Below are 25,286 nucleotides of genomic sequence, written 5' to 3'. Positions count from 1 at the left end.
TATCCTTTTTTATTGAACATATATACACAATTTGCAAAATATTAAATATCGAAACATTTTTTAATGATAATATTAAATCATGGCAGCGCCGATGAGGTTATCACTGACATACAAGGATACGGTTTCCATAATATATGAAACCAAGTTAAAAGAAAATATAGAAAATCTACATTTACTTGATTTTGCAAGTCTTTAAGACCATGTGATATAAATGAAACTAACATTGACAGCTCAAAAGTAATGGATCGAATGTTATTAGTCGTTATATATCTTACACGCTAGCATGATGCATCTCATCCAGCCTTTTATGAATTTATCAACCAAACATATTTTATGTAAAATATCAACAAGCTAGCATGATGCATCACTGAACCGGCCTTTAAGCCACAACCACTATATATACCAAACATTTAGAAACGCCTCCATTAGACAAAACTCAATAAAAACCATGGCATTTGGTTATTCTCCTTCCTATTGTTCGTTTTGGCGCACCCTTCTCGGGTTATATTGTTTATTTACACTTGTGCACACGGTAATCTCAACACCACCCGAAGATCCTGTTAAATGTGTGTCAGGAAACACGAACTGTATAGTCACCAACTCATTAGGAGCCTTCCCAGACCGCTCCACGTGTAGAGCCGCCAACGTGGCTTACCCAACAACTGAAGCCGAGCTTGTATCTATCGTCGCTGCAGCTACTAAAGCCGGACGGAAAATGCGTGTAACCACTCGATATTCCCATAGCATCCCTAAGCTCACGTGCACTGATGGAAACGACGGATTGTTCATTAGCACAAAGTTTCTAAACCACACGGTGCAAGCCGATGCGAAGGCCATGACTTTGACAGTTGAGAGTGGCGTGACGCTTAGGCAATTAATCGCTGAAGCAGCTAAAGTTGGATTGGCGTTGCCTTATGCACCGTATTGGTGGGGAGTAACCGTGGGTGGTATGATGGGGACCGGTGCTCACGGTAGCTCATTGTGGGGTAAAGGAAGTGCGGTCCATGATTACGTGACCGAGATCAGGATGGTTAGTCCTGGTTCGGTCAACGACGGGTTTGCAAAGATTAGAGTTTTAAGCGAGACTACGACTCCTAACGAGTTTAACGCAGCTAAGGTTTCTCTTGGCGTTCTTGGCGTTATCTCTCAGGTTAGATCAATTCAATTTTCATATATATATTTGCCAAAAAAAATAGAAAATCATATTTGGATTTTACTACAAAAAATATTATTGCCATAAATATGTTCAAACCCTTTTTAATTGTTTCACTGTATGTATATTTTTTTCGTGATAAGGTGACTTTTGAATTACAACCGATGTTCAAAAGATCGTTAAAGTATGTTATGAGAAACGATTTAGATTTCAATGATGAAGCTCTAACATTCGGGAAAAAACATGAGTTTGCGGATTTTGTATGGCTACCGAGCCAAGGTAAAGTTGTGTATCGAATGGACGACCGAGTAGCGGTCAATACGTTGGGCAACGGCTTGTATGATTTCTTTCCGTTTCGTTCACAACTCTCTGCAGTACTAGCCACCACAAGATCATCAGGTTCTTATCTAGCTATCTTTATTTTTCAAACTTTTAAAGAGTTAATATAATATATATATATGTTTTGCATCGGCATATATCTTTTGATTTTTTTTTGAAATTCTAACGATTATTACAAATATCATCTGGCTATATCATTTTTTGTTTTCGCAACATCTTTCTGTCGCTTATATATATACTACCAGAAAAGTAAGAGAGACATATTAGAAAAATTGTATAAAATTTTGTTTTAATTCGTTTCGTTGTACAATAATGTAGAGGAGACGCAAGAGACATTGAGAGATGCCCATGGGAAGTGTGTGACAGCAACAACAATTTCATCTACGCTGTTTTCTACCTCATACGGTTTGACAAACAATGGTAATTAACAAATTCCGTTACATTAATACATGGTCGATCTCACACTGAATATTAACTCACTCCTCCTTTATGTTTCGAATATTCAACGGCGCATTAGGTATTACATTCACCGGCTATCCGGTCATTGGAAGCCAAAATCGCATGATGTCGTCAGGATCATGTCTAGATGGTCTGGAAGATAAATTGACCTCAGCTTGTGCATGGGACTCACGTGTTAAAGGCGTATTTTATCATCAAACAACGTTCAGTATTCCTCTCACACAAGTTAAAAGTTTCATCAACGACATCAAATCTCTTCTCAAGATCGATTCAAAATCTCTATGCGGGCTTGAACTCTACTATGGCATCCTAATGCGTTATGTCACATCCTCTCCGGCTTATCTTGGAAAAGAAACGGAAGCCATAGACTTTGATATAACATATTACCGAGCCAATGATCCGTTAACACCGCGACTCTATGAAGATTTTATCGAAGAAATCGAGCAAATTGCGTTGCTCAAGTATAATGCATTACCACATTGGGGTAAGAATAGAAACTTAGCGTTTGATGGAGTGATTAAAAAGTACAAGAATGCTCCAGCATTCTTGAAAGTAAAAGAGAGTTATGATCCGAATGGTTTATTCTCGAGCGAATGGACGGATCAGATCCTAGGGATCAAAGGAAACCCGACGATAGTAAAAGATGGATGTGCATTGGAGGGTTTGTGTATATGTTCAGATGATGCTCATTGTGCTCCGTCCAAAGGCTATTTGTGTCGACCAGGAAAAGTTTACAAAGAGGCTAGAGTCTGTACACATGTACCTAAGTAACGTTATTATTGCTCAATAATTATCTACATGCTAGTGTGTTGGTCTCTTACTAATGACAATAATCATTTACATGCTCGTCCGATATTTTCATAAATTTTACAGAGTACTCGTTAACACAATAACGATATTGGAAAATTTACATGTACAAATTAAAATTGGAAAATTTACAGAAAAATACTTTGTGGATTTAATATATGTGATGTGGCAAAGGAAAAAGGTCAAAGTCAAAGTTCCGTGTTTTGAAACTCTTTGAGAAGCTTCTCGAATTCCTCTAATCTGTGACCCCAATCACTCTTGATCCTTAACGGCGTCACGTTACTGTAATCAACACCGTTATCTCCAGTGGGCTCGCCCGCAGAGGATGATAGCTCCACACCGCTGAGCCGATTCTTCGTCTTCTTTTTACCGGCGTTTGTTCTCTTCCTCTGAGCCGTCGCTCTCTGAATCGCCCAGAGCACGTCTGATCCGCTAATCTCTGTCTCCTTCGGGATTGGTTTTCTTGGGTTCGAATCGACGGTGCGGAGGAGGATTTGTTGGCCTAATCCGCCGACGGATTCGGAAGTTTGTGATTTCGTCGGAACGTTAATGAATCGACGGTGGATTCCGTCGTAATTATGTGGTGGTGGCTGTGAATAGGCGACGGAAGTTGCTACGGTGGGTCTCATATGAAATTGAACCGGCATCGCCGCCGGTTTCACGGTCCACATAGTAACTCCGATTTGCTTGTGCGAATTTATCTCTCTCACTTTTTTCCGCGGTTGTGGTGAATCCAGCCCCACATATACTAGTCAGTGACATATTGGGCTTTTTGTATTAGCCCCATAAAATCTATCGGCCTTAAATAAAAGAAAATTCAGTTTTGTGCTCTGCTTTTTTGTGTTCGGTTTCTTTACTTGCTCTGTTTCGGGTGGTCTGTTTTATTTTCTATGTTCCTTGCTATGTTGTTGAAGTTCAAGATTTTTGAAAAGACCAGTCACAAAATCTTTGTCAGTCATTCATTGAATCATTAAAAAAAAAAAAAAACGTTTTAGCTCTTCTATGAATTGCATTGGTTTGATACTTCTGAAAGGAGAAGTAAATAAATATAAACATAGGAAGGGAGGAGCAACATCTCAACTATTTTTATTTTATAAGCCAATCAGAGCGTTCCATGTCATACCCCACTCTCACCTCTCGGGCGATTTCACACCCACTCTCACCAATCGCGTGATGAGCGCGTGTATACGTTTTCTGTGGGTTCTAACCCACCAAATGGCTTGTTTTGAAACACACTCGCTCCTTTCAAAAAAAGCCTCGAGTGCGTGATTTCAGTGTTTTTCTCCTTTAATTCCAATTCAAACCCAACCGAAATCAATTGAATTTTTCAAAACCATGTAAACCGAACCGAAATTAAAAACACAAACGACAAACTAGCAATTGTCGCTTCCACTATTGATCCAACTCCGACGAACCAGATTGATAATTTTGATTTGATTCCACACAGATAACATATAGTCCAAACCAAATGCAATTCATAAGAGAGCCAAATTATTACTCTATGTTCGAAGCTTTTTTAACTTGCCACAAATCAATTCACAAATGAATTTTGATTTCTCATGGAAGAAGAGAGAATGAGTGGTGATGTTAGGAGATTCAGGTGTTTATTTATAAGCATTAGGGTTTCTTAAAAAAAACAAAAAAAGGAAACTTTCGATTGTTTCCTTTTTTCTTCAACGCTTAGCTTCCTTTTCTTATTATGGTTGACCAAAATATAAGAAAATCTGTTTACTTTCAACTGTGAGATATCGGACGGTGATGATCTAATCCAAACGTTAAGTTTGTTAGATTATGTGGGACCGGGACGATCTATCTTATTATACACGTCTCTTTTACAAACAAAAGAAGAGATGAAGATGATGGTTCTGAACCAAACTGTTTATAAATGGAGATGATGATGTTAAATGGAACAAAAGCAGAAGTGATTGATGGTCTAACAGACATTGACATTAGGCTACCAATGCTAGTCTTTCTGTGGGAGATAGAGATAGAAGCGGCCTGGTTATGAGAATGCTGGATTTAATCAGCATTTTGGAGATGAATGATGAGTATCAGACACTTGTCAAGAAGAAGAGCTAACTTACAAGGTTCGATGTCATAAGTTTTAGTTGTCAAGAAGAAGAGCTTATCTGCATTTTACCATTCTTTCAGGTCGAAGATGTCCATCCCGTAAGCCCATCCGCAGGCTTTTGGATCAAAGTTGTCTAAAATGTGTTGATCACTGAAGTTTTAGTAAGTGTCCAAGCGATGGAAAGTGACACCGCAGGTCTCTACTGCACCATTCACTTTCCCTTTAAGATCTATGGACCACAGGGAAGTATCATGGCTAGAACTCATTCTTCCATATCTGTCCTCTGGTTTAAGACTCATCTCCCTTTTGACACCGTATCGATCCACAAGCGTTATCTTCCTCACTTTCTCGACACCATCCGCCATCAGAATTGTCCCCGGTAGTAGGCTGCCCATAAAGAACTCGAAAACATTACAAACTCCGACAACAATGTTGAAACATTGATGAACACTTACTTACCAGTTTATACTTGTTGAGATTGTATGGTGTGAGAGTTAGTGTCAAGAATCTGTTTTGGCTCGTTTTAGAAGAAGAACACAGCTGGAGAACAGGTGTTGCATCGGTTCATACCGAATCTCATAGCAGCTTGGTCCAAAAGAAGTGACAATGAACAACAAATCTCCATCATGTCTGAAAACAACTACGTCGCCGACTCGGCTGGTGGGGAGCTTTAGCCAGCCTTGGATGAGTCTTCGTCCCTCCATCTTCACTTCCCAGATTATATCAGAAGCGTTTGATCTCAGTTTCACCACCACATTGCTCTCATTTGTTGTTCCATCTATGTGCCTGAGAAGAAATCCATGGGAATGTGATAAGAGAGAACAACTCTGAACTTATCAGAATGTTCTGCAAAAAAAGAAATCCAGAGAGAGATGAAACAAACAAATTCATGCATATCAGAGAAAGAGAGTAAAGGAGAGAGAGATTACGAGGTGGCTGTGAAATCCAGGCAGACGAGGCTGGAAAAAGTGTGGACTGATCGGTGAAGGATCTATGACAATCTCCTTTTCGTATGTATGCTTGAAAGGTTTACATCTTGGAATGGGACCACCGCTGGCCATACACATCAGGGATTAAAACTGTTGTCGTCCCAATGAGTCTCCTATGAATGCTATGGTCTTGTTCTGCTAACTAAGAAAAAACAAAAGCAAAGATTGTAGTAAGCAAATTTGAGATACTTTCAGAAACTTGCTCTGCTACCACATATTCTCACAAAATGCAATCTACTTACATCACATTACAGAAAAAGGAACATGCATAAGAATGTCTCATTGGAGAAAATCTTCCATACCAACCTTGTCAAGAAATTATGAATGGGGAACATGAATAGGAAACTAAAAAGTATCACAAAACCAGACTATAAATTCTTTAGATTTCAAAAGCTTTGGATCATAATGTTACTGAATAGTATAAGACATAGCCAAGAAATGAATACTAAAAGCTGTGAAGAGCAAATAAATACCTGAAGAAGATGAAAACTGACGTTATACATCAAAAAGAGAATCATGAAGCGGGTTTTCCTCAGAAACCAGGAGTAAAGTCACCAAAAGAATGAGGATAATCAAGGCAAGTGATACACTCCCTCTGAGTATGTGATTTTTTTCCACCAGACATGTTAGAGATTAACATCAACAAAGAAAGTTCCATGCTATGTTGTTGAAGTTGAACATCCTTGAAAATGAGAAGACCATTCACAAAATCTTAGCCATAAAAAAACAAAACGCTTTAGCTCTTCTATATGAATTGCATTGGTTTTAATTTTGTTCCAAGCTTTTTGTTTGAGAACAGTTTTGATACTTCGGAAAAGAGAAGTAAATAAATATAAACATAGGAAGGGAGGAGCAACATCTCTACTATTTTTATTTTATAAGCCAATCAGAGCGTTCCATGTCATACTCCACTCTCACCTCTCGGGCGATTTCACACCCACTCTCACCAATCGCGTGATGAGCGCGTGTATACGTTTTCTGTGGGTTCTAACCCACCAAATGGCTTGTTTTGAAACACACTCGCTCCTTTCAAAAAAAGCCTCGAGTGCGTGATTTCAGTGTTTTTCTCCTTTAATTCCAATTCAAACCCAACCGAAATCAATTGAATTTTTCAAAACCATGTAAACCGAACCGAAATTAAAAACACAAACGACAAACTAGCAATTGAAAAGTTACCTGTTGCATAAGCAGCAGAGACGAGATGGCTCCAATTCGGCAATTCCCATGGAGTCGCTCTTGCCACAAATCAATTCACAGAATAAGAAATTGAGCTCAGAAAATTTCAGAAGAATTCTTGATCATTACTTTATGCGGTGGTGGTGGCTGTAAATAGCCAACGGAGATTGCTCCATGAGAAATTGAACCGGCATCGCCGCCAGTTTCACTGTCCACATAGTAACTCCGATTGCTGTACGAATTTATCTCAGTCTCCCTTTTTGCGGCGGTGGTGAAACCAGTCCACATATACTCTAACCAGTGGCTTATTGGGCCTTTTATATTAGGCCCATTAAATTCATCCGGCTTTTAAATAAAATGAGTTTTGTGACAAACCGAAACCATTGCATGAAAATATAATATTTTCCTCAGTAGAACAACATTATGTGTCTTACTAAATGAGTTTTTTTTGTAAACATCAAAGTTCAAACCATAACAAAAATAATCGACTTGTTTGTCAATATATAAAAATTCCTCGATTTTCATATTCAAGAAATAGAGACCAAATTGTTGGCAAAAACAAGCAAATAATACATATTTGTGGGGAAAAAAAAAAAAAAACTACACTTTAATAGAAAGCTAATAACATATTGTTGACTTATGATAACTTATAACGTGACTTCACACGCGTAGTAGTATTACTTAAAACTTAGGTCACGTGAACTGGATACTTATGAACCGAGTCACCCCACGGGTTACCCACCAATGACTCGTTAGCCGGAATCGTTCTCAACGCTCTCCACACAATACTATTACATTTAAAACCCGACCCAAACGCCAACTGCCAAACCCTATCTCCTCGTTTGACCCGACATTTAGCCTCCACGTAAGCCAGCTCGTACCACAGCGACGAGCTTGAAGTGTTTCCAAAGCGGTGCAAAGTCATCCGAGACGGCTCAAGATCAAACTCACTAAGTCCAAGACCTTTTTCAACCGCGTCAAGTAACGCTCTACCACCAGCGTGAATACAGAAATGCTTGAAACATAGTTTAAAATCCGGAACATATGGACTAACCTTTAACCGGAAAAGCTTACTCTTTACCAAAAAGAGGATAAACCGGAGTTTTTCAGATAAAGGCAACACAAGCGGACCAAGTGCTGTTAGATTCGTCTTTAACGAGTCACCAGCAACAACCGTTAGTTCTTTAGAGAGTGCGACTCCAACGATACCTTTACTATCTTCTTTTTGTTCAGCACAAGTGTAGTGTTTATCGCTAGAGCCTTTGTGAGTCCTTACAATATGAGTCAATTCGTACTTAGACCGGACTCGGTCTTGACTCCGGTTTGAGAGCATAACCGCAGCGCCACCTACTCGGAATAGACAGTTAGGGACTAACATTGACCGGTCGTTGCCTCGATACATGCTTAGGGTCATGTTCTCCGTACTAACAATAACTGCGTAGGTATTAGGGTTTGCCTTTAGTAGATTTGTGGCGAGGTCGACGGAGATTGCGCCGGCGCTGCATCCCATACCGGAGAGATTGTAAGTTTTGACGTCGGTTTTAAGCTTGTACCGGTTTACGATCATGGACGAGAGAGATGGGTTAGGGTTAAACAAGCTGCAGTTTACAATGAAGATTCCGACTTCTCTCGGTTCGATTCCGGTTTTCTTGAATAGTGAGTTAAGAGCTCCGAAGATAACTAATTCGGATTCATGTCTCGCCTCGTACATTGATGGAGTTGGTGGAGAGGTTAACATGCAACGTGGGGAGTACGTATCGTCTCCTAAACCGGACCGGTTTAATATCCTCGTCATGAATTGGATTGTTTCATCGGTGTAGAGTTGAGCGCCTTTGGCCATGTTGAAGAACGTTTCGGATGAGATTTTGCAAGAATCCGTGGGTTGGTGACATGAGAAATCCACTAGGTAAACCGGTTTAGACCGGGTGGTTGAGTAGGCATAGAAGAAGATGGATATCAGGAGTAAACCGATCTTGACCGGAAAAGGAGAGAAGAAGTCATGGTGAAAATGAAGTAGATCAAGTTCAAAGAGAGATATAAGGATGAGTATAAGCAAAAGAATTTTGAAATCTGCCATTGCAATGAACATATGAGAAAATATTGGGCATTGGGTGGGTTTTAATTTATAGAGATGGCGTTAAGCGCGTTTGTGCCGCGGAAAATGTGGTCTGCGTTTTAAGGTTACCGTTTATTAAAACACAAAATCGTTACCGCAAGTTGTACAAATAGGTGAACGCACTTTTAAAAAATGGTCGTCTTTTTGTGACTTTATACGTATAAGAACACATGAATACGACCATTTTAAACAAAAGAGCATAAAAATAGTTCTGATCACGAGTTAAAACTTATCTCAATTCACTGTTTAAACATTTTAACCATTCTAATTGTTACCATGTTTATTACAAAATATGTATACCAATTATTTGTGTTATGATTGTTTCCCATGGGTGCACCGGTTGCACACTTTCATAGCATTAATAAATTAATTTCGCATGGAGTATTTGAATTGATATGGTCTGTGAAACTTTTGACACTTTACCTGAAAGAAGTGTGTTAGAATCATGTGATTTTCCTCAAATTGATTTGTGTAGTTAATTAATGAATCCAAAAGAGGAAAGTAGAAAAGGGAAAGGACTCGAAGTCTCTAAAGATAGATAGAATTTATTACGGGTCAGTGTTTGGTTGGAGATTTGTCAGTTCATTTTAAATTGTAGTTGAAGTGGTCAGTGGCTGGCCAAGTTGGACGTGGACCAATGAGAAACAAATATTGAGACAGTGTACTCGTACGTTTTCTGTGTTAGTTGGACCATTTAATTTATTAAAAATACATATAAAGTCACAATTATTTCGCAGCCGGATGTTGTTGTATCCAAAGTCTCATTACAATTGACAAAATTAGATATGTAAATTAATGCTATATACAACGTTAGCTTCTCTAAAAGAAACACTAATAAGCCATGCATTTTCACCAACAGCTACCATGCTTTTGAAAATCTATACGCTCTATATGTTTAACCTTATCATACATATTCAAAACATCAAACGCAGTTAGTAATATACGTTGTTTTGGGACAAATCGTTTGAAGATGATTAGTGAGTATATGGTTCCCAGAGATTGAGGTCGAAGTAGCATTCTCCATGATCTATCTGCAAATAGTAAACCAACCAAACTCTCTAGAAACTAAACAGAAATAATTCGAGAGTAGCAAATTCTAATCATACACGATCACATGTATCTACCACTATATTTGTTTCATATGCTTCGTTCGTTTCGTTGGGCATTGATTGTACCATTGTACTATTTGAAGCCTATACTTTTACATTTTCGACAACATTGACCTTTTGATTTTTAATGGTAATTAATCGAGAAAGTCTGAACCAAAGTTAATGTATTTCCAAAAATCGTTTAGAAACCCTCTCAACTTAAACTCAAACTAGGGTATCCAGACTATTCGCATGACGTTCACCACTAGCCCAACACTAATTATTTGGCTGGATAGCTTGGTTTGCTTATGCCAAGTGACTAGAATCTAGTAATTTTTAAAGATGTGTATGAATGTTCTAGTATTTTCTTGAAAAGGAATATGAATATATTCACTATGTACAGTACTCTCTTCACATTATATTTTACGGTTACAAATATTATATTTAGTTTAGATCTGATCAAAGAATTTTGGTTAGCATTCAACTAGTAAAATGTCATGAAAAACAAAGAAATAGGAATGGTAGGTAAACTTAACGAAGCTTCACTTTATTTAACACTCAAATGTTCACAGATTTTAATGTAATTCTACTTCTTCTTATAATAACAAAGAAAGTAGAATAGTAGATGACTGAATATTAATTATCATAGGGTAAAGGAGCTACGAATATATTTCCTAGTATTTATTGCATTCGCTAGTTCAATTTTGAAATGTCTCTTTAAATTTGGGGAGATGAATATCTCTCTCTCTTTTTAAGTATAATCTTCAAATTTTTGTTACTTGTGTAGCTGGAAATCGCTTTCTAATTTATTTCTATTTTGTTAAAAACTGTTGTAAGTTGTAACTGCCTGAAGTTGAAACATGACGAAAACGTTAATAAAAAGGAAAATAAATAAAACGTAAAAGAAAAATCTGACCGATAATACAACGTTTTTTTATCTAGTTTCACATCCTTCTATATTATTTGGGAAGTACATTTTAAATGTAACCTTATTTTTTGTAAGTAATTACATAGGTATGCCATTAGAAATAAAATTTAAAGAGTAAATTAATTCATTTCTTTAAAAATTAAAAAGTCAAATACTAATTTAATTAATTAAATTTCATTAAAAAACGAAATACATTATTAATTTTCAAAAAATTAACCAATTAAAATCAACAAATAAGATTTGATATCTAAATTATCATATTAATTTTTTATTAATTATTATAGTTCACCTCTCATCTTTATATGATTCTATTTTTGCGAAAAAATAATATCATCGTTATAAAAAAATAATTAGAGTTTTTTCGCATATGCCATAATTTAAACTTTTAAAAACGAATATAAACTGTTCAATACATGAAAAAATATTATAACGGGTCAAAAATAGATTTAAGAAAATTTATTACTAAGTACTGGGTCATAATTTAAATATTTATATTCAATTTCATGCATATTATTTTAAGAATTTATAATCTTATATACAACAATAATTAATAACATATTAGATTTTTTTATGTGTATGATGTGATTCAATTTTTAATACAAGCTGGAAAATCCTAGAATTGACGGGTTTAAATCGATATTAATATAAGATGGTATACTACAGGTGAAACTCTAAAATTAACAATCAAAATACAAGTGTATAATTTTAAACACTAAACAATATAAATAATATCAAGAAAACATATACAACTCGCAGTTTACTATATATTTAAAATCAAATAAAATAATATCATATAATTAATATTTTGGATATTAAATTAATGTTTGGGTTTTTGAATACTCTTTTTAGATAACGGATAATTTCCGGTCCAATCGGATATCCACGGGTTTAGTAAAACTCTACCCAATAAGGAAATTTCCTAAAATTTTAACCCGCCCTAACCCGATTTTTTGGTTCGGGTATTGGGTTGGTTATCGGGTCCGTTTTTTCGTCAGCCCTATTAAAGATAATCTAATATAGGCCCCAATTAAGTCCACAAATATAACCAAAATACTATACAAAGACTAATTCTAAGTTAGGCCAAAAATTAGATCCTCTAATACAAAGGAAACATGTTTCTTACCAAAATAACTTCTATACAAATTTTACACATTTACTTAAAACTACATATGTTGTATTTATTATAACAATAACATTTTTAAACAAAGTCAATCCAATGCAGTATTATATGTAAATAGTAAAACATTGAAAAATATTATGGCATCACTTTTATACTATACTATTTCTTATGTAATTCAAACAAAGTATACAATTTAATTTATACAAAATATTAATGCCCGTGCTGTATAGCACGGGTTATGATCTAGTCAATAAATTAAAACAGCGTTTTAAAACAACTTTTCTTTTGTTTTTAATAAAATCAATGTTTCGTTTTAAAAAAAAACATTTTAAGTTTATAGTGTAAGAAGAATTGGAGAATAAATGCTTTCAAGCATTTAAATAGAAATCAAGATTAACAAGGAATAATTTCAAATGAAACAGTGGTCAAACTTATTTTAGCCACATTCCCCACTCTAGGACGACCTTAATATATGCATTAATTACTAAAAAAGTTACTTCTTTGAATGCGTGATTTAATTCGGATGTACGGGAACATTCTTCCAACAATTATTGAGATTTGAATTTTGTTATTTTTTGGTATTTGTTTCAAGAATCTCAAATTAAATATCTAACACAGCTTACAAGATCTATATCTGATTTTGAGACTTAATTACCTGGAATATTTTGATACTAGCCGGTCTAGTGGTCATATGCTCATATAACCTTCTTTGATCTGATTTTTCTAAATATCGCCTGATATTCTACATACGATATCAATTCTTTAAAATTCGCTAATAGAAACAGACGACAACTCTGTTATGACTGTTGTTGGAATGCTCTGTTTTTGTGAATAGAGTATGAGTTTTCTCTCAGAAAGTAACTAGGATACATTTGTTTCCATTTCTGAATTGATTGGATGTAAATTTATCCCTATTTTCAAACAACTAACACCTATAATCATATTTCACAATATTTTTTACACTCTCAAAAACATGAAAAATAAAGTGAGGTAAGAAAATTTTACCAAGGCAAAGAAGAGAGACGTGAACTCCAAGCTTCTCGTCCTTTTCTTCCTTCATCTCGATTACTTACAAAAGCTTTCTTGGTGGATTTGCTTAACTGAAACAATGGATGCTTACACAACCTTTGTACCGGTCCAATATTTCCATTACCCGATGAAGTATCTAAAACACCTTCATGATCGTTTCTCTTCTTTATATTCCAAAACTCTTCTTCATTGTCAGCCTCTAGCCTACACAGAGTAGCCACTCTCAAGAACTTAGGGTTATTATTGTTTGGTTTCTCAGGGCTTAATATCTCGGAGTGTTGTGATTCCCATTCTTCTGATGGATCAGATGTTTGTTTCTTGAGCCACCTTGCTTTCGCGTCTGCGTTTTCCCTTTCTTTGAGGTTCATTAAGATCAAAGTCTTGAGAAAGTTCATCACTTGCACTGCGTGGATGAGTGCAGTTAAAGGATCTGCCATCTACAACATCAAAACATTTTCATGAGATTCAAAACTATATAACTAAAGAATCAACTGTTTCATTAAAAGAAAATTCAATTTTATTACTGACTTGAGTCATATTTGGAGCAAAGACCATAGCTACATTGCGAGCATTCATTTTGTTAAACTGTTCATGCTCCACCACATCCGCCATTAGACCGATGGCCCAATCAAGAATCGCAGATTCAACCGGAGGAAGAAGTATCACTAGCCGGCTACAATCCTCCTCCGTGTTACACCTCATTACTTGCTCTGGTGTCAACACATCAAGCACTCCTGTAGGTAGCTCCCTGAACCACGCCTAATTTAATCCGAAATTCAACAACAGCAAACATCAAACCTTTTGAACTTAAAATGTTATAGAAACTAATTTAAATCTTTCCTTTTTCAACCTTTATTAAACCCGCCAAGCAATGAACATCAATTCCACGTGGTACCACACCACAGTTCAACTGTCTACGGACATGCTCTTCTTTGCCGTTGTCTGGATTTATTCGGAAAATTCCTTCTGCCTTAAGGTAAATAAACAATCACACATTATATCAAACTCTTTTCCAAACTAATCCGAAATTTTCACGGAACAGAAGAGGGTAGAGACTTACTTTAAGACCTCCTTCAGTGTATAGACGTTTTTGCATCCTGAGAAGGATTGTTGGGACACTATTTCCTCTGTCGTCGTAAGAGCATTGCATTGACTTCGCCGATACTCCAAATACACTTACACTGAATTAAAATAAGAAATCTTTACTCATAGAAAAACCAATATGTTAGATCATATAAAAACCTATATTTTACTCTTATAGAAATAAATCTAGAGAAAACATATAAGCTCAATCGTTAGAAAGAACCAATCATTATATCATATACAAAGTCACCAACTTAGTGAAACTCACAAGTATCATCAAAAATAATCAGTCACTCTTTTACTTCACAAATCCATCTACGTACGGAAAGCCATAAGTTTCACAATTCAAGAAGACCAATTATATCTTTTTGAAAAATTCATGATTTCCATTCTTTTAGCCGTACATATTAGGGGAAAAATTCGATTTTACAAATTGTTTACTTTTTTTTTTATGAGAAATTTGTTGTGTAATCGTGTTTCTGTTAGTATATCTCCATAGGACCCAAAAGTTTGTATCTTCTATACAAACCAAACTTATTAGAGCTCCATGTATCATCATACAAACCAATCTCTAGGGAAAGCCCAAAAATAATATCATTATGTTGTGAAAGCTTAAACACTAATCCCCAATTCCAGGATGTGTCATTCAACCACTACTTCATGAGTTGATTAAAGACCAAATTTATGTCTAAATAGTTTCATTGTTTGAATAAATGGTTATTGACTTTACATACCATTGAAAATCTTTGAAGAGAGAAAAAAAAACAAAAAGAGAATCTTCTTTTGTGAAGAAACGAGTGTCGTAATCATGCATTTAAATCCAAACAACAACCATCTTAATGATTCTACCCAACACAGTAACATGCCATATACAGATTTCCAGCTAGGAAAATATTTATTTAATTCCTCATATCATAATCTTTTTTCAATATATATGGAATAAAATATTAAATTCATTTTTTGTTTGGAATATTACTCATCTTTGGGATAATAATTAATTAATAACGGACCTGGCGCTAGGAGCTCGAGGAGGAACCTCCGGTTCGAGCTCAGAAGGAAGACCAAGAAAACCATTGAACCGATCAAAAGTCACGTGACTCACGTGCTTAACCTCCGTCGGCCAACCTATATCCATAGACGCCACCACGTCATCTTCCCCTCTCTCCATCGCACACGACATCACCAACGACTTCCTCAGAACCGCCGCAAGAAGGTCTACGACCGTTAACTGACCCGAGCCGGACCCGTTCCCGGATCTTGACGCGTGTGAGCTCAACGGCGTTGAAGCGTCGTAGTAGTCTGTACTCGTAGTGCTATGTCCTTCTTCGTACTCGTCGTCATCGTTGTGGATGTTCTCGTATTTGTCTGGACCGGGTCGAGTGGGTTTAAACTCCGGGAACCCGATAGTTCCGGTGGATTTGGATCGGGAGAAGTTAGTCATCGTTTTCTGTTCTGCCAGAGAAGATGAGAGGACGTTAGGGGTAGAGTTAAGAAGAAGAAGCTTTGAATGTGAGAGAAAGAAAGAGATAGAGTGATATAAGGGTTTGTTTGGTGAGAAAGAAACTGCGAGAAAACGAAGGAAAATTTACAGAAAATCGCGTAGAAACAAAGGGACGTTTCTTTACATTTTTTACTCGTTTATTTCTTTTTTGGGATCTGTGTTTAGTGGATAGGGAGAAAGAGTGACGGAGACGTAAATGAAAATGATATCAACTTATGGAGTAAAATTCGTGGTTTTCTACAGTGGTGTAAAAAGGTAAAGAAATTAAAATATATATAGAAATGTCTAATGATAAGATTTTAGATTAGACTACGGCTCGTGAAGCTGCCTAGGAGATGGTTAGATTAGATGGGTGACAAGTAAGAATGGGGGACATACGAGTCAGTGTCGTTTTTTGGAACTTTCTTTGATTTTGTTTTATATTGACCTAGTTAAGTCACAAGCAAATTTGTCTCTAATGTCTCTGTAACTCAGTGTTAGGATCCATCCCTCTCTTTTTTAATTTTGTTTTATCAATTAGAACGTATACAAAGTTTTTTTTGTTGGATTGTTTATAAATGAAACCATGATTGATGATTAAACCTATACGACGTCGTTGTAAGTGGGGGCGACGATATAGAATCGACATCACAAAAGACGACTTCGCTGTAGTGTCTTGGCTATTTTTTTTTGTTTTCGGGGGATACGTTATCACATGGTTACATGTGCATTGGTTCGTTGTTCTTTTATCACGTCAAATACACAATTATGCATTTTGTATCGTATTGATTCTTAATTTTCATGATCCGTTAAATGAAATTATATGAAGGACAAAAATTGGTTTGTAATTTATCTAATTAATAAGCCCTCGGTGACAAACTGACGACATCATATTTTTGTAATAACTCATAGATAGCTCAAGTCGTGCTTCGATAGTTCAAGATTAACATAAAAATAGATAAATAAAGGCCTTACGTTTGTTTAGTTGTGGATTATTAGAAAACCATCGTGCTGGTGTTTATTCGATATCATCATTATTGGCATAATCTTTTTTCTTTCATAATTAGACCACATAATCCTAATGCACTCTCGCTTTACAATAATTTTATTTCTCGTTCTACTCGATTTTATATAGATAGGTTATATGATTGTTTTCTTCTCCAAAGTCCAACCCGCAAAACATTCTCTCAAGAGGCTACATTATCGTAATTTATTGCGCCGTATAAATACTGAACTGACGGTGTTAAATCGGGAGCATAGTTAACGATCCGGAGAAGAATCAATACAAGAAAATATACGCCGTTAATGATTGAGTTAACCATGTAGCACTGGTTCACGTGATGTCTTCTGTTTCAATTCATCGCGTTGCCGTACGATGAAGACATTATGACAAACAATCCGACGCTTCACGTGATGTCTCCTGCTTATTTTACTATAGTGAGTTTATTAATCTCATGTTCATATAATTTAATGTTAGATTCTCTATATTGTCACTGGAAATGTAAGCAGTAAATATTAAGCCTTAACCGGATTTAATATCTCTGCTGGTTTTCCAGCGTGTTGTTACCTGTTAATTGTCACATTTAAAATATAAAATTTAGCATAAAGTTTTTTTGTTTTTTTTTGTTAAAAATGTAGCATAAAGTCTTCTTTAGTAAAAGCAACAGTTTTGGTTTTATGAATATTTTTTTTGTTTTATTCCTGTCTAGGCGGACAAATGTTTGCCACTTGAAAACTTTTAACTTTCGAAAGCATACCTAATGCAGTAAGATTTTTACTTTTATATTTTTTGTCGGCATTATTGCAGTAAGATATCTGCAATACTCACTCGTTTTATAAAGTTGTATGTTTTAGACATTATATAAATACGAAGAACATTTTTACAAATTGCAATGCAATACACTTTGTTTTATAGTTAATTATTAGTTGTTAGTTATTTAAATTAAGTATTTCAACTCTAAATCTCTAACTAATAGAATAACATTGAAAGTGTTATATAAAATTTGCATATTTTTTTTGTATTTGTATAAAAATTTAAATTTTCCAAAACATCTATTATTGGAAAACATATGAAATGATATACGATAAAAGATGTGTTCGTTCATGTATAGTCATTTTGTTTTATGTTTTATTAATAATACTTATACAAGTATATGTATATTCACGAAGTTAAGGTATATCTAAGTTTAGTGGTTAATATTTTTAGATTCAACATATTTGGTAATATCTCTTTTATATATGTAAAAAAATAAGTTGGTATAATAGAGATCAAATACCAAAGGAAATAAATATTGAGATGGTTAGTGGAGGTACAAACGCATGCGCGGAATCTATGAGCAGAGATGGCTTTGATACTTAACAATAAATAAACCACTAATGCTGATGCAATGCAAATGGGTTTAGTCATTTCAATTTTAAAAAGTGTAAGGCCAAAACGTAACAAGTAAAATATTGTTTATATTTTGTTTGTTCATATATATCATTTTTCTAGTTGGGATGCCAATAAATGAAACACTAGATAATATAACAAAAAATAGTTTATAATGACCAAATTTGGCTGGATTCACACATTGAAGAGTACATTTCAAGTTATTAGACCCCATTTGTTTATAAACTAAAAAAATTATAGTTATTACACGTAGTGTTACAGTGTCAGATAGTTAGTCCATATATATAATACAAAAAATCACAATGAAAAGTATTAATGTATAGGCGTCTGCTGAAATTATCATATGATTCCAACAATCCAACAACTCCAAAGAACGCAGGTCCATATGTTCGACTGCATGCTTCTTGCAGAAGCAAAAATATAAAATATTTTCGTTGTTTTAAGTAAATAAGTGTACTTTTTATTTATATATAACAATACAACATACACGCATGTATATATAGAAAAGGGCTTCTAATAATTATTAAGTTTAAATATAGTAAGTGATATTGACATATATTCGTATGATTGTTTAATAATGTTAGCTTCAAAGTTACTCTTGGATTCTTAATTTGTTTCGTCACTATATTTAGGTGTTGTGGCAACGACCTTAACCGAAACCACACCAACTAGCTAGTGTCTAGAGAGACAAGTGCCTTTTTGAATGTTTCGTTTGATTTAATCCTTAAGATATGTATACTGATCAGTTATATTGCTCATGCTGTCAGTATTTATTACTAACTTAAGAAATTAAAACAAAACCAAAATTTGGTAACTATAAACATTGTCGTAATGTTCTTAGTGAAAAATTGTGGTCTCAAATTTTATTGTATATAATTTATTAATTTATCAATCATGCTTTGATTGAATAGTTTAGATGGTAAATATTCAGCTGAATGACAAAAAAAAGGTTATATTTCTCAAAGTTGGTTCATGTTTAGGATTAGGCCTAGAAGCGGGTTGATATTGGGCCTATACTGGGCTGAACTGTTTTCCTTTGAAAATTAAGGATAAGATCTACATTGTGAACGACAAGCTGGGCTCGATTGTTTCGGGCTCATAAGGGGATATTATTATTATTTAATCAATTTCTGCAAAATATTTACCAACATAACTTAAAACAAATTCTAACAATTAGGATGACAACAAATCTACCATTTTTTTCGTGGTTTACCATTTGTTTAATTTACGAAGTAGTTGTGAAAATAAACTTGAAAGGAAATATTGTGTCGTATAAGTTATAACTCATTTTTGAATGGTGAATTTGATAAATATTTTTAGACACATGTTTATTATATTATCAAACTGCTGACAAGAAATATATTAATATGAATGAGCATTGACCATTGGACATAAATCCAAACGAAGAGTTCTTAAAACATACGCTATGATATCAGATGACGGTAATAACAAATTAATACATACGCTAAAATTTACAGAAAATACAAGATTTTTTCACTTTCTCTATTTTTTAACGAAATATTTGTCGACTTCTGAGGTAATCGATGTTAGCCTTGAGTTTTGTAATTTGTATAAAAAATGTACTCCAATCACAATAATTTTGGTGTATAATAAATCCAATTAAACTAAACAAATGCATGTTGTTGGACTTACTTTAAGTCGGTTCAATATTTTGTAAAATACCATAGAATATTGAAGGTGGATTCTATTCCCCATTTACATTTATTTATTTTCCTTCTATTTTCGACATACTTTAAAATTATATTATTACCCATTTGTTCGGCTTTATGGACAATTATTGGTGTAAATGACCATATATTTCCTAATGTCTGCTGATACAAACAAACGGTAACTTCTAAACTTTCAATTTGTTTAATTTATTACATCAAGGTTTATCTTTCAAAATAAATTTAAAGAAAAACTGCTTCTTACCTATTTGATAAGTTGATAGTAATGTTTGTGTTAAATCTCCTCATAGACGTCGCTTTACCTATTAATTACCACTATAATTTAATTTCATAATTGGATTTAGTGTCACCCTAATTTTAGTACGAGAGATCTCTAAAGAAAAAAGTGAAAACACAATCACAGAAAATTATTACAATTTTTAACAAGATTCTAGTATAAAACATATTGATTTCAACGTAAAGAAAATTTAATCACAAAGAAAAAAAACAATAACTTTGTAATATTGTATCTCCGTGTGATTGCTTTACACATGGATTTATTTAATTAATTAACAGATAAAACATATTAATTCCAACTTCTTCTTTCTTTCTTTTTTGGACAAAAATTTCAACTTTTTTTATAATATAACTTTTGTGTCGAAAATATATACTTTTCCTGAAAAAGAGTGATAACTAATTAAAAAAAAAATGTTTAGAAGTACAAAAGAAAAGTATTGTTTCCAAATTCGAGAAAAAGCTGTAATCACGCCCTTGTGTTTAATTCTCAATAAATCACATTTAAAAGCGATTTTTTTAACGGCCCAGATATTGTCACGTAGGATAACGTACTCCGTATATTCTCCATTTCCGAACCATCCGACCAGGTCGCATCATATGTTGTGAAAAAATCGTTATGGAAGAAACTCTGTTTTAGTTAGATCCAATAATATTAAGCCACGTGGAATTGATGAATCCAATCTTCTTTATAAACTCCGTTTTCGGAATTTTGATTTTGTTTAAAATGTCTTACAAATTTATATAAGGAAACGGCAAAAGAGCCCAAAAAGTAACAAAAGACAAAACAATTAAAGGAAAAAAGAAAGAGTCAAAAGAACTCGAACTATCATATAATAAGAAAAGAAAAAGACATAGGACAAAATAAAATATATTCATATTCACAAAACACAAAACAAAATTGTTAATCAAATAGTATAAGACTAAAAATGCCTGATTAGGGGAAGGTAGTTGTTGTTGAATAGTGACTAGAACGAGTTAAATGGTTTGAGATCTCCAAGTTTACATTTCAACATCTCAGATTTTAATCCAACGGTTCTCAATCCTTCTACTACGTAAAAACACCACCGTCCCCGTTCCGTTCCGTTCTGTTCTCTCTGTCACTTTTGTCTCTTCTAAGTTTTTAACACTTACCTTGTCGTCTCTGTTCTTCTTCTTCTCTCATTCCTTTCGTTTATCGTTTTCTTCTTCCAATTTTGGATCTCTCTTCCTTTTGATCTGATTCGTTACTTGCTCTATGTTGCTTCAATTTTGAATTCTTTTGATTTTTGATTGTGTGGGGGAGATGGGGCAATGTTACGGGAAGGTTAATCAGAGTAAGCAAAATGGTGAAGAAGAAGCTAACACGACTACTTATGTTGTTTCCGGCGACGGGAATCAGATTCAGCCTCTAACTCCGGTTAATTACGGTCGAGCTAAGAACACTCCAGCTAGGTCATCGAATCCGAGTCCTTGGCCTAGTCCTTTCCCTCACGGATCAGCGAGCCCTCTTCCTTCTGGTGTTTCTCCTTCTCCGGCCAGAACTTCCACTCCGAGGAGGTTTTTCCGACGGCCTTTCCCGCCGCCTTCTCCAGCCAAACACATTAAGGCTTCTTTGATCAAACGTCTTGGAGTGAAGCCTAAGGAAGGTCCGATCCCTGAGGAGAGAGGAACTGAGCCGGAGCAGTCGCTTGATAAGAGCTTTGGTTATGGCAAGAATTTTGGTGCTAAGTACGAATTGGGGAAAGAAGTGGGTCGAGGGCATTTTGGTCATACTTGTTCTGGCCGTGGTAAGAAGGGAGATATTAAGGATCATCCTATTGCTGTCAAGATCATCTCCAAGGCTAAGGTTTTAAATTCTCAATCTTTTGAACATCTAGTTTTTGATTTTGGGATTGCTTGCATTGGTGTTGAATTTTAGCTTATATTGTGATTTGTTTGTTGCTGATGCTGCTACAAGAATCTGTGGAGGGTTTTGAAATGTGGAACGAGTAATGCTTACATTTTCTCGTAGTTGAGGTAGTGAAAGTAAGATTCTTGGGTTTGGATAATGGCTGTGGGACAGTGAATTGTCTTTTTCTTCCAGCTGAGTCTCTTGAGACAAACAATGTTGTCTCTTTTGATAGGTAAATTTTTTGTTTGGCAGTGAGTTGAGTAGACAAAAATGTGAACTTTTTGTTGATTTGTCAGCATTAGGACAAGGATAGTCATCAAAGAATGAGTTTCATGTACTAATGTTTATGAGCTTTTCTTCTGCAAACATTTGTTTGTTCGAAGCTTGTAATCACAGTTAGGTTACGTTTTGATTACTTAGCTGTTGATTTTGTAAGAATGTTATGGTGTTACATGTGATATTTGTTGTCTGTTTCATCCTTTTTTGAAAAGATGATTCATGAAAAACGTAACTAGAGAAGTCTTTGTCTGGCTGCGTCCTGGGGAGACCATAATCTGACATTCCTTTTGTCTGCATTAGGACACAATGTTTTATGTATGGGCTTCACTTTTGAAAGCTCATGATTTTGGCTTATCTTTGTAATGAAGCTGGTCTGACACATTTTGGTGACAGTTGTGCTATCCTTCTCTCTAATAGAACAAGCAAAAAGGATTTGTTGACTGAATTATCTTTCTGTACTTGGCAGATGACAACAGCAATTGCAATTGAAGATGTTCGCAGGGAGGTGAAGTTACTGAAATCATTATCTGGACACAAATATTTAATCAAATATTATGATGCATGTGAGGACGCCAATAACGTATACATAGTCATGGAGTATGTCTTGTTTCCATTTTTTTTTATCAGATATTTGATGTTCTCTCTTCCTCAGGATTTTGGCTGTTACTTAAATGTTGTAACACAGAACATCACTTCTGAACTGCATTTCTTTGAACATATCTCTGTAATCAGACACACCTTGTAAACCAGTTACTTAAATCGATGTTTGGTTCTGCTTGACCAGGTTGTGTGATGGTGGAGAACTTTTGGACAGAATTTTAGCAAGGTATGTCTGATTACTCTTTTAGGTGTTTCTCTGCATATGCCTCAAGTTAAATGCTGAGAATTTATTCATATCTATGCTCAAACACTGCATTCTCTTGTCTCAGGGGTGGTAAATACCCGGAGGATGATGCAAAGGCGATTGTCGTACAAATTCTAACTGTTGTTTCATTTTGTCATCTCCAAGGAGTTGTGCACCGTGACTTAAAGCCAGAGGTCTGTTTTTACAAAGAAAACTTTCCCTATCTCTACCTCCAGTAGCATTACACATCATTACTAAACACTCCTGTTACCTTGTTCAACAGAATTTTCTATTTACATCAAGCCGCGAAGACTCAGACTTGAAACTTATTGATTTTGGTCTCTCAGACTTTATTAGACCTGGTAAGACTTTTCATTCTTTCAGGCCTTGTCACTATACTTTCCTTATAGCTGCCTACTAGTGAAATTTGATTGAATTCCTCAATGCAGATGAAAGACTGAATGATATAGTTGGAAGTGCCTACTATGTCGCGCCTGAAGTTTTACACAGGTCATATAGCCTTGAGGCTGATATATGGAGTATTGGAGTTATTACATATATACTCTTATGTGGAAGCCGACCTTTTTGGGCACGGACAGAATCTGGAATCTTTCGCACTGTACTAAGAACTGAACCAAACTATGATGACGTACCTTGGCCTTCTTGTTCATCAGAAGGTAAAGATTTTGTGAAACGACTTCTCAACAAAGACTATAGGAAGCGAATGTCTGCAGTTCAAGCTTTGAGTGAGTTTTTTTTTTCTTTTTTTGACACATCATTGAGTTATATTATTTTGAACATTACAGAACTAATGATATGTTTATTTTCAGCTCATCCGTGGTTACGGGATGATAGTCGTGTGATTCCTTTAGACATTTTGATCTATAAGTTGGTCAAAGCCTACTTGCACGCGACACCTCTTAGACGAGCTGCTTTAAAGGTATGACTTTCTTCTTCTTCTTCTTTTGGCACAAAGTTGGTAAGAGTTGATTTAGAAGATTGAAGCATATGTTTAATAATTGAATCTAGGCGCTAGCAAAAGCATTGACCGAGAACGAGCTAGTCTATCTTAGAGCACAGTTCATGCTGTTGGGACCAAACAAAGATGGTAGCGTCTCTCTCGAAAACTTCAAGACGGTAAGTTACTTAATCTGAAGGAAGGCCTTTGGTCAATAGTCACATCGGCTTTTTTAAACTAAAAAGGTTTAATAAGCTCCATCCTCGCAGGCGCTTATGCAAAACGCAACAGACGCAATGAGAGAATCAAGAGTTCCTGAAATACTTCACACTGTGAGAACCTGAGAACAAATTTGAGAGAAAAATGAATCAATCTTTTGGTTTCTAATGATCATCTGTTTTGGCAGATGGAATCTCTAGCGTATAGGAAGATGTATTTCGAAGAGTTCTGTGCAGCAGCAATTAGCATCCATCAACTAGAAGCTGTTGACGCGTGGGAAGAGATAGCAACGGCAGGTTTCCAGCATTTTGAAACCGAGGGAAACCGAGTGATCACAATCGAAGAACTAGCAAGGGTATGGTGTTAAATGTAATCCTCTCGATTCATAGGACCGGTGTTTGGCTTCGGAACTGAATTTGACTCTGGTTATTGAACAGGAACTGAATGTGGGTGCGTCTGCGTATGGACACTTGAGAGATTGGGTAAGAAGCAGTGACGGGAAGCTGAGTTACTTAGGGTTCACTAAGTTCTTGCACGGAGTTACTCTTCGTGCTGCTCACGCAAGACCTCGCTAGTCCTTCTCTAATTTTAGGTCTTTTTCTTAATATTTTTTTTCTTCATCAGAACAGAGCAAATAGACTTCTGAGAGAGGTGAGGGGTATTTTCGTCCGTTTGTTTTGTTCTTTATCGTATTATAGAGTTTCAATTTTATGGTACAGAAAAGACCAAAATGAAAAAAAGATATAAACATGTGCATAAGGTAGATGGGTTACAGTCATTTTTTTGCAAGTATAATATATGAACATCTATGGTTCAAGTAGTCATATTGTATGTCAATTGCTTTTAACTTTTACATTGTTTCCTCTAAGCAAATCACTTCATCATCATCATCTCCATTACAACAAATCCTTAAGAATATCATTCA

At 35.3% G+C, this 25,286-nt stretch overlaps 5 protein-coding genes, 1 long non-coding RNA gene and 1 pseudogene across 13 annotated transcripts; 2 read left to right on the top strand and 5 right to left on the bottom strand.

The window, feature by feature from the left end:
• Positions 1–295: 295 nt before the first annotated feature.
• On the top strand, positions 296–2,747 carry GulLO5 (D-arabinono-1,4-lactone oxidase family protein). Its single transcript, NM_130240.3, has 4 exons — positions 296–1,150; positions 1,297–1,552; positions 1,811–1,912; positions 2,010–2,747. Exons 1-4 carry the CDS (start codon positions 449–451, stop codon positions 2,720–2,722), a joined length of 1,773 nt encoding a protein of 590 aa, NP_182197.1. The 5' UTR covers positions 296–448; the 3' UTR covers positions 2,723–2,747.
• A 20-nt stretch (positions 2,748–2,767) lies between these two features.
• Positions 2,768–3,719, bottom strand: AT2G46735 (death domain associated protein). The gene has a single exon (NM_130239.4). The coding sequence runs from the start codon at positions 3,427–3,429 to the stop codon at positions 2,947–2,949; it is 483 nt and encodes a 160-aa protein (NP_566084.1). The 5' UTR covers positions 3,430–3,719; the 3' UTR covers positions 2,768–2,946.
• Positions 3,720–4,511: 792 nt separating this feature from the next.
• Positions 4,512–7,251, bottom strand: AT2G46730 (annotated as a pseudogene). 5 transcript variants are annotated; one of them is made up of 6 exons: positions 7,124–7,251; positions 6,995–7,053; positions 6,292–6,887; positions 5,759–5,960; positions 5,289–5,675; positions 4,817–5,216 (listed from the first exon to the last, which is right to left on the bottom strand). The 5 variants fall into 5 exon arrangements; another variant differs by having other exon boundaries at positions 5,289–5,615; another variant differs by having other exon boundaries at positions 4,512–5,216; positions 6,995–7,245.
• Positions 7,252–7,461: 210 nt separating this feature from the next.
• KCS13 (3-ketoacyl-CoA synthase 13) lies at positions 7,462–10,574 on the bottom strand. The gene has a single exon (NM_130237.3). The coding sequence runs from the start codon at positions 9,081–9,083 to the stop codon at positions 7,683–7,685; it is 1,401 nt and encodes a 466-aa protein (NP_182195.1). The 5' UTR covers positions 9,084–10,574; the 3' UTR covers positions 7,462–7,682.
• Positions 10,575–12,810: 2,236 nt separating this feature from the next.
• On the bottom strand, positions 12,811–16,657 carry ROPGAP3 (Rho GTPase activating protein with PAK-box/P21-Rho-binding domain-containing protein). Its single transcript, NM_180127.2, has 5 exons — positions 15,369–16,657; positions 14,336–14,456; positions 14,126–14,245; positions 13,804–14,034; positions 12,811–13,712 (listed from the first exon to the last, which is right to left on the bottom strand). The coding sequence occupies exons 1-5, from the start codon at positions 15,797–15,799 to the stop codon at positions 13,248–13,250; spliced, it is 1,368 nt and encodes a 455-aa protein (NP_850458.1). The 5' UTR covers positions 15,800–16,657; the 3' UTR covers positions 12,811–13,247.
• A 4,100-nt stretch (positions 16,658–20,757) lies between these two features.
• Positions 20,758–21,140, bottom strand: AT2G09755. Its single transcript, NR_140596.1, has one exon. It is a non-coding gene; the product is annotated as an other RNA (long non-coding RNA).
• CRK3 (CDPK-related kinase 3) lies at positions 21,092–25,251 on the top strand. Of its 3 annotated transcripts, NM_001337208.1 has the most exons (12): positions 21,157–22,016; positions 22,128–22,293; positions 22,807–22,937; positions 23,125–23,166; positions 23,270–23,378; positions 23,468–23,546; positions 23,634–23,930; positions 24,015–24,124; positions 24,214–24,321; positions 24,412–24,474; positions 24,549–24,716; positions 24,799–25,234. In NM_001337208.1, exons 3-12 carry the CDS (start codon positions 22,807–22,809, stop codon positions 24,934–24,936), a joined length of 1,245 nt encoding a protein of 414 aa, NP_001318435.1. In that variant the 5' UTR covers positions 21,157–22,016; positions 22,128–22,293; the 3' UTR covers positions 24,937–25,234. The 3 variants fall into 3 exon arrangements, with proteins under 3 accessions (NP_182193.1, NP_001318435.1, NP_001323746.1); NM_130235.5 differs by lacking the exon at positions 22,128–22,293 and having other exon boundaries at positions 21,092–22,016; positions 24,799–25,251; NM_001337209.1 differs by having other exon boundaries at positions 21,157–22,293.
• Positions 25,252–25,286: the final 35 nt, after the last annotated feature.

This window comes from Arabidopsis thaliana, chromosome 2, assembly GCF_000001735.4.
Source record: "Arabidopsis thaliana chromosome 2, partial sequence".
In the NCBI taxonomy this organism is placed as follows: domain Eukaryota; kingdom Viridiplantae; phylum Streptophyta; class Magnoliopsida; order Brassicales; family Brassicaceae; genus Arabidopsis; species Arabidopsis thaliana.
Note: the sequence above shows the minus strand (reverse complement) of the source record. Positions and strands in the feature narration are given on the sequence as shown.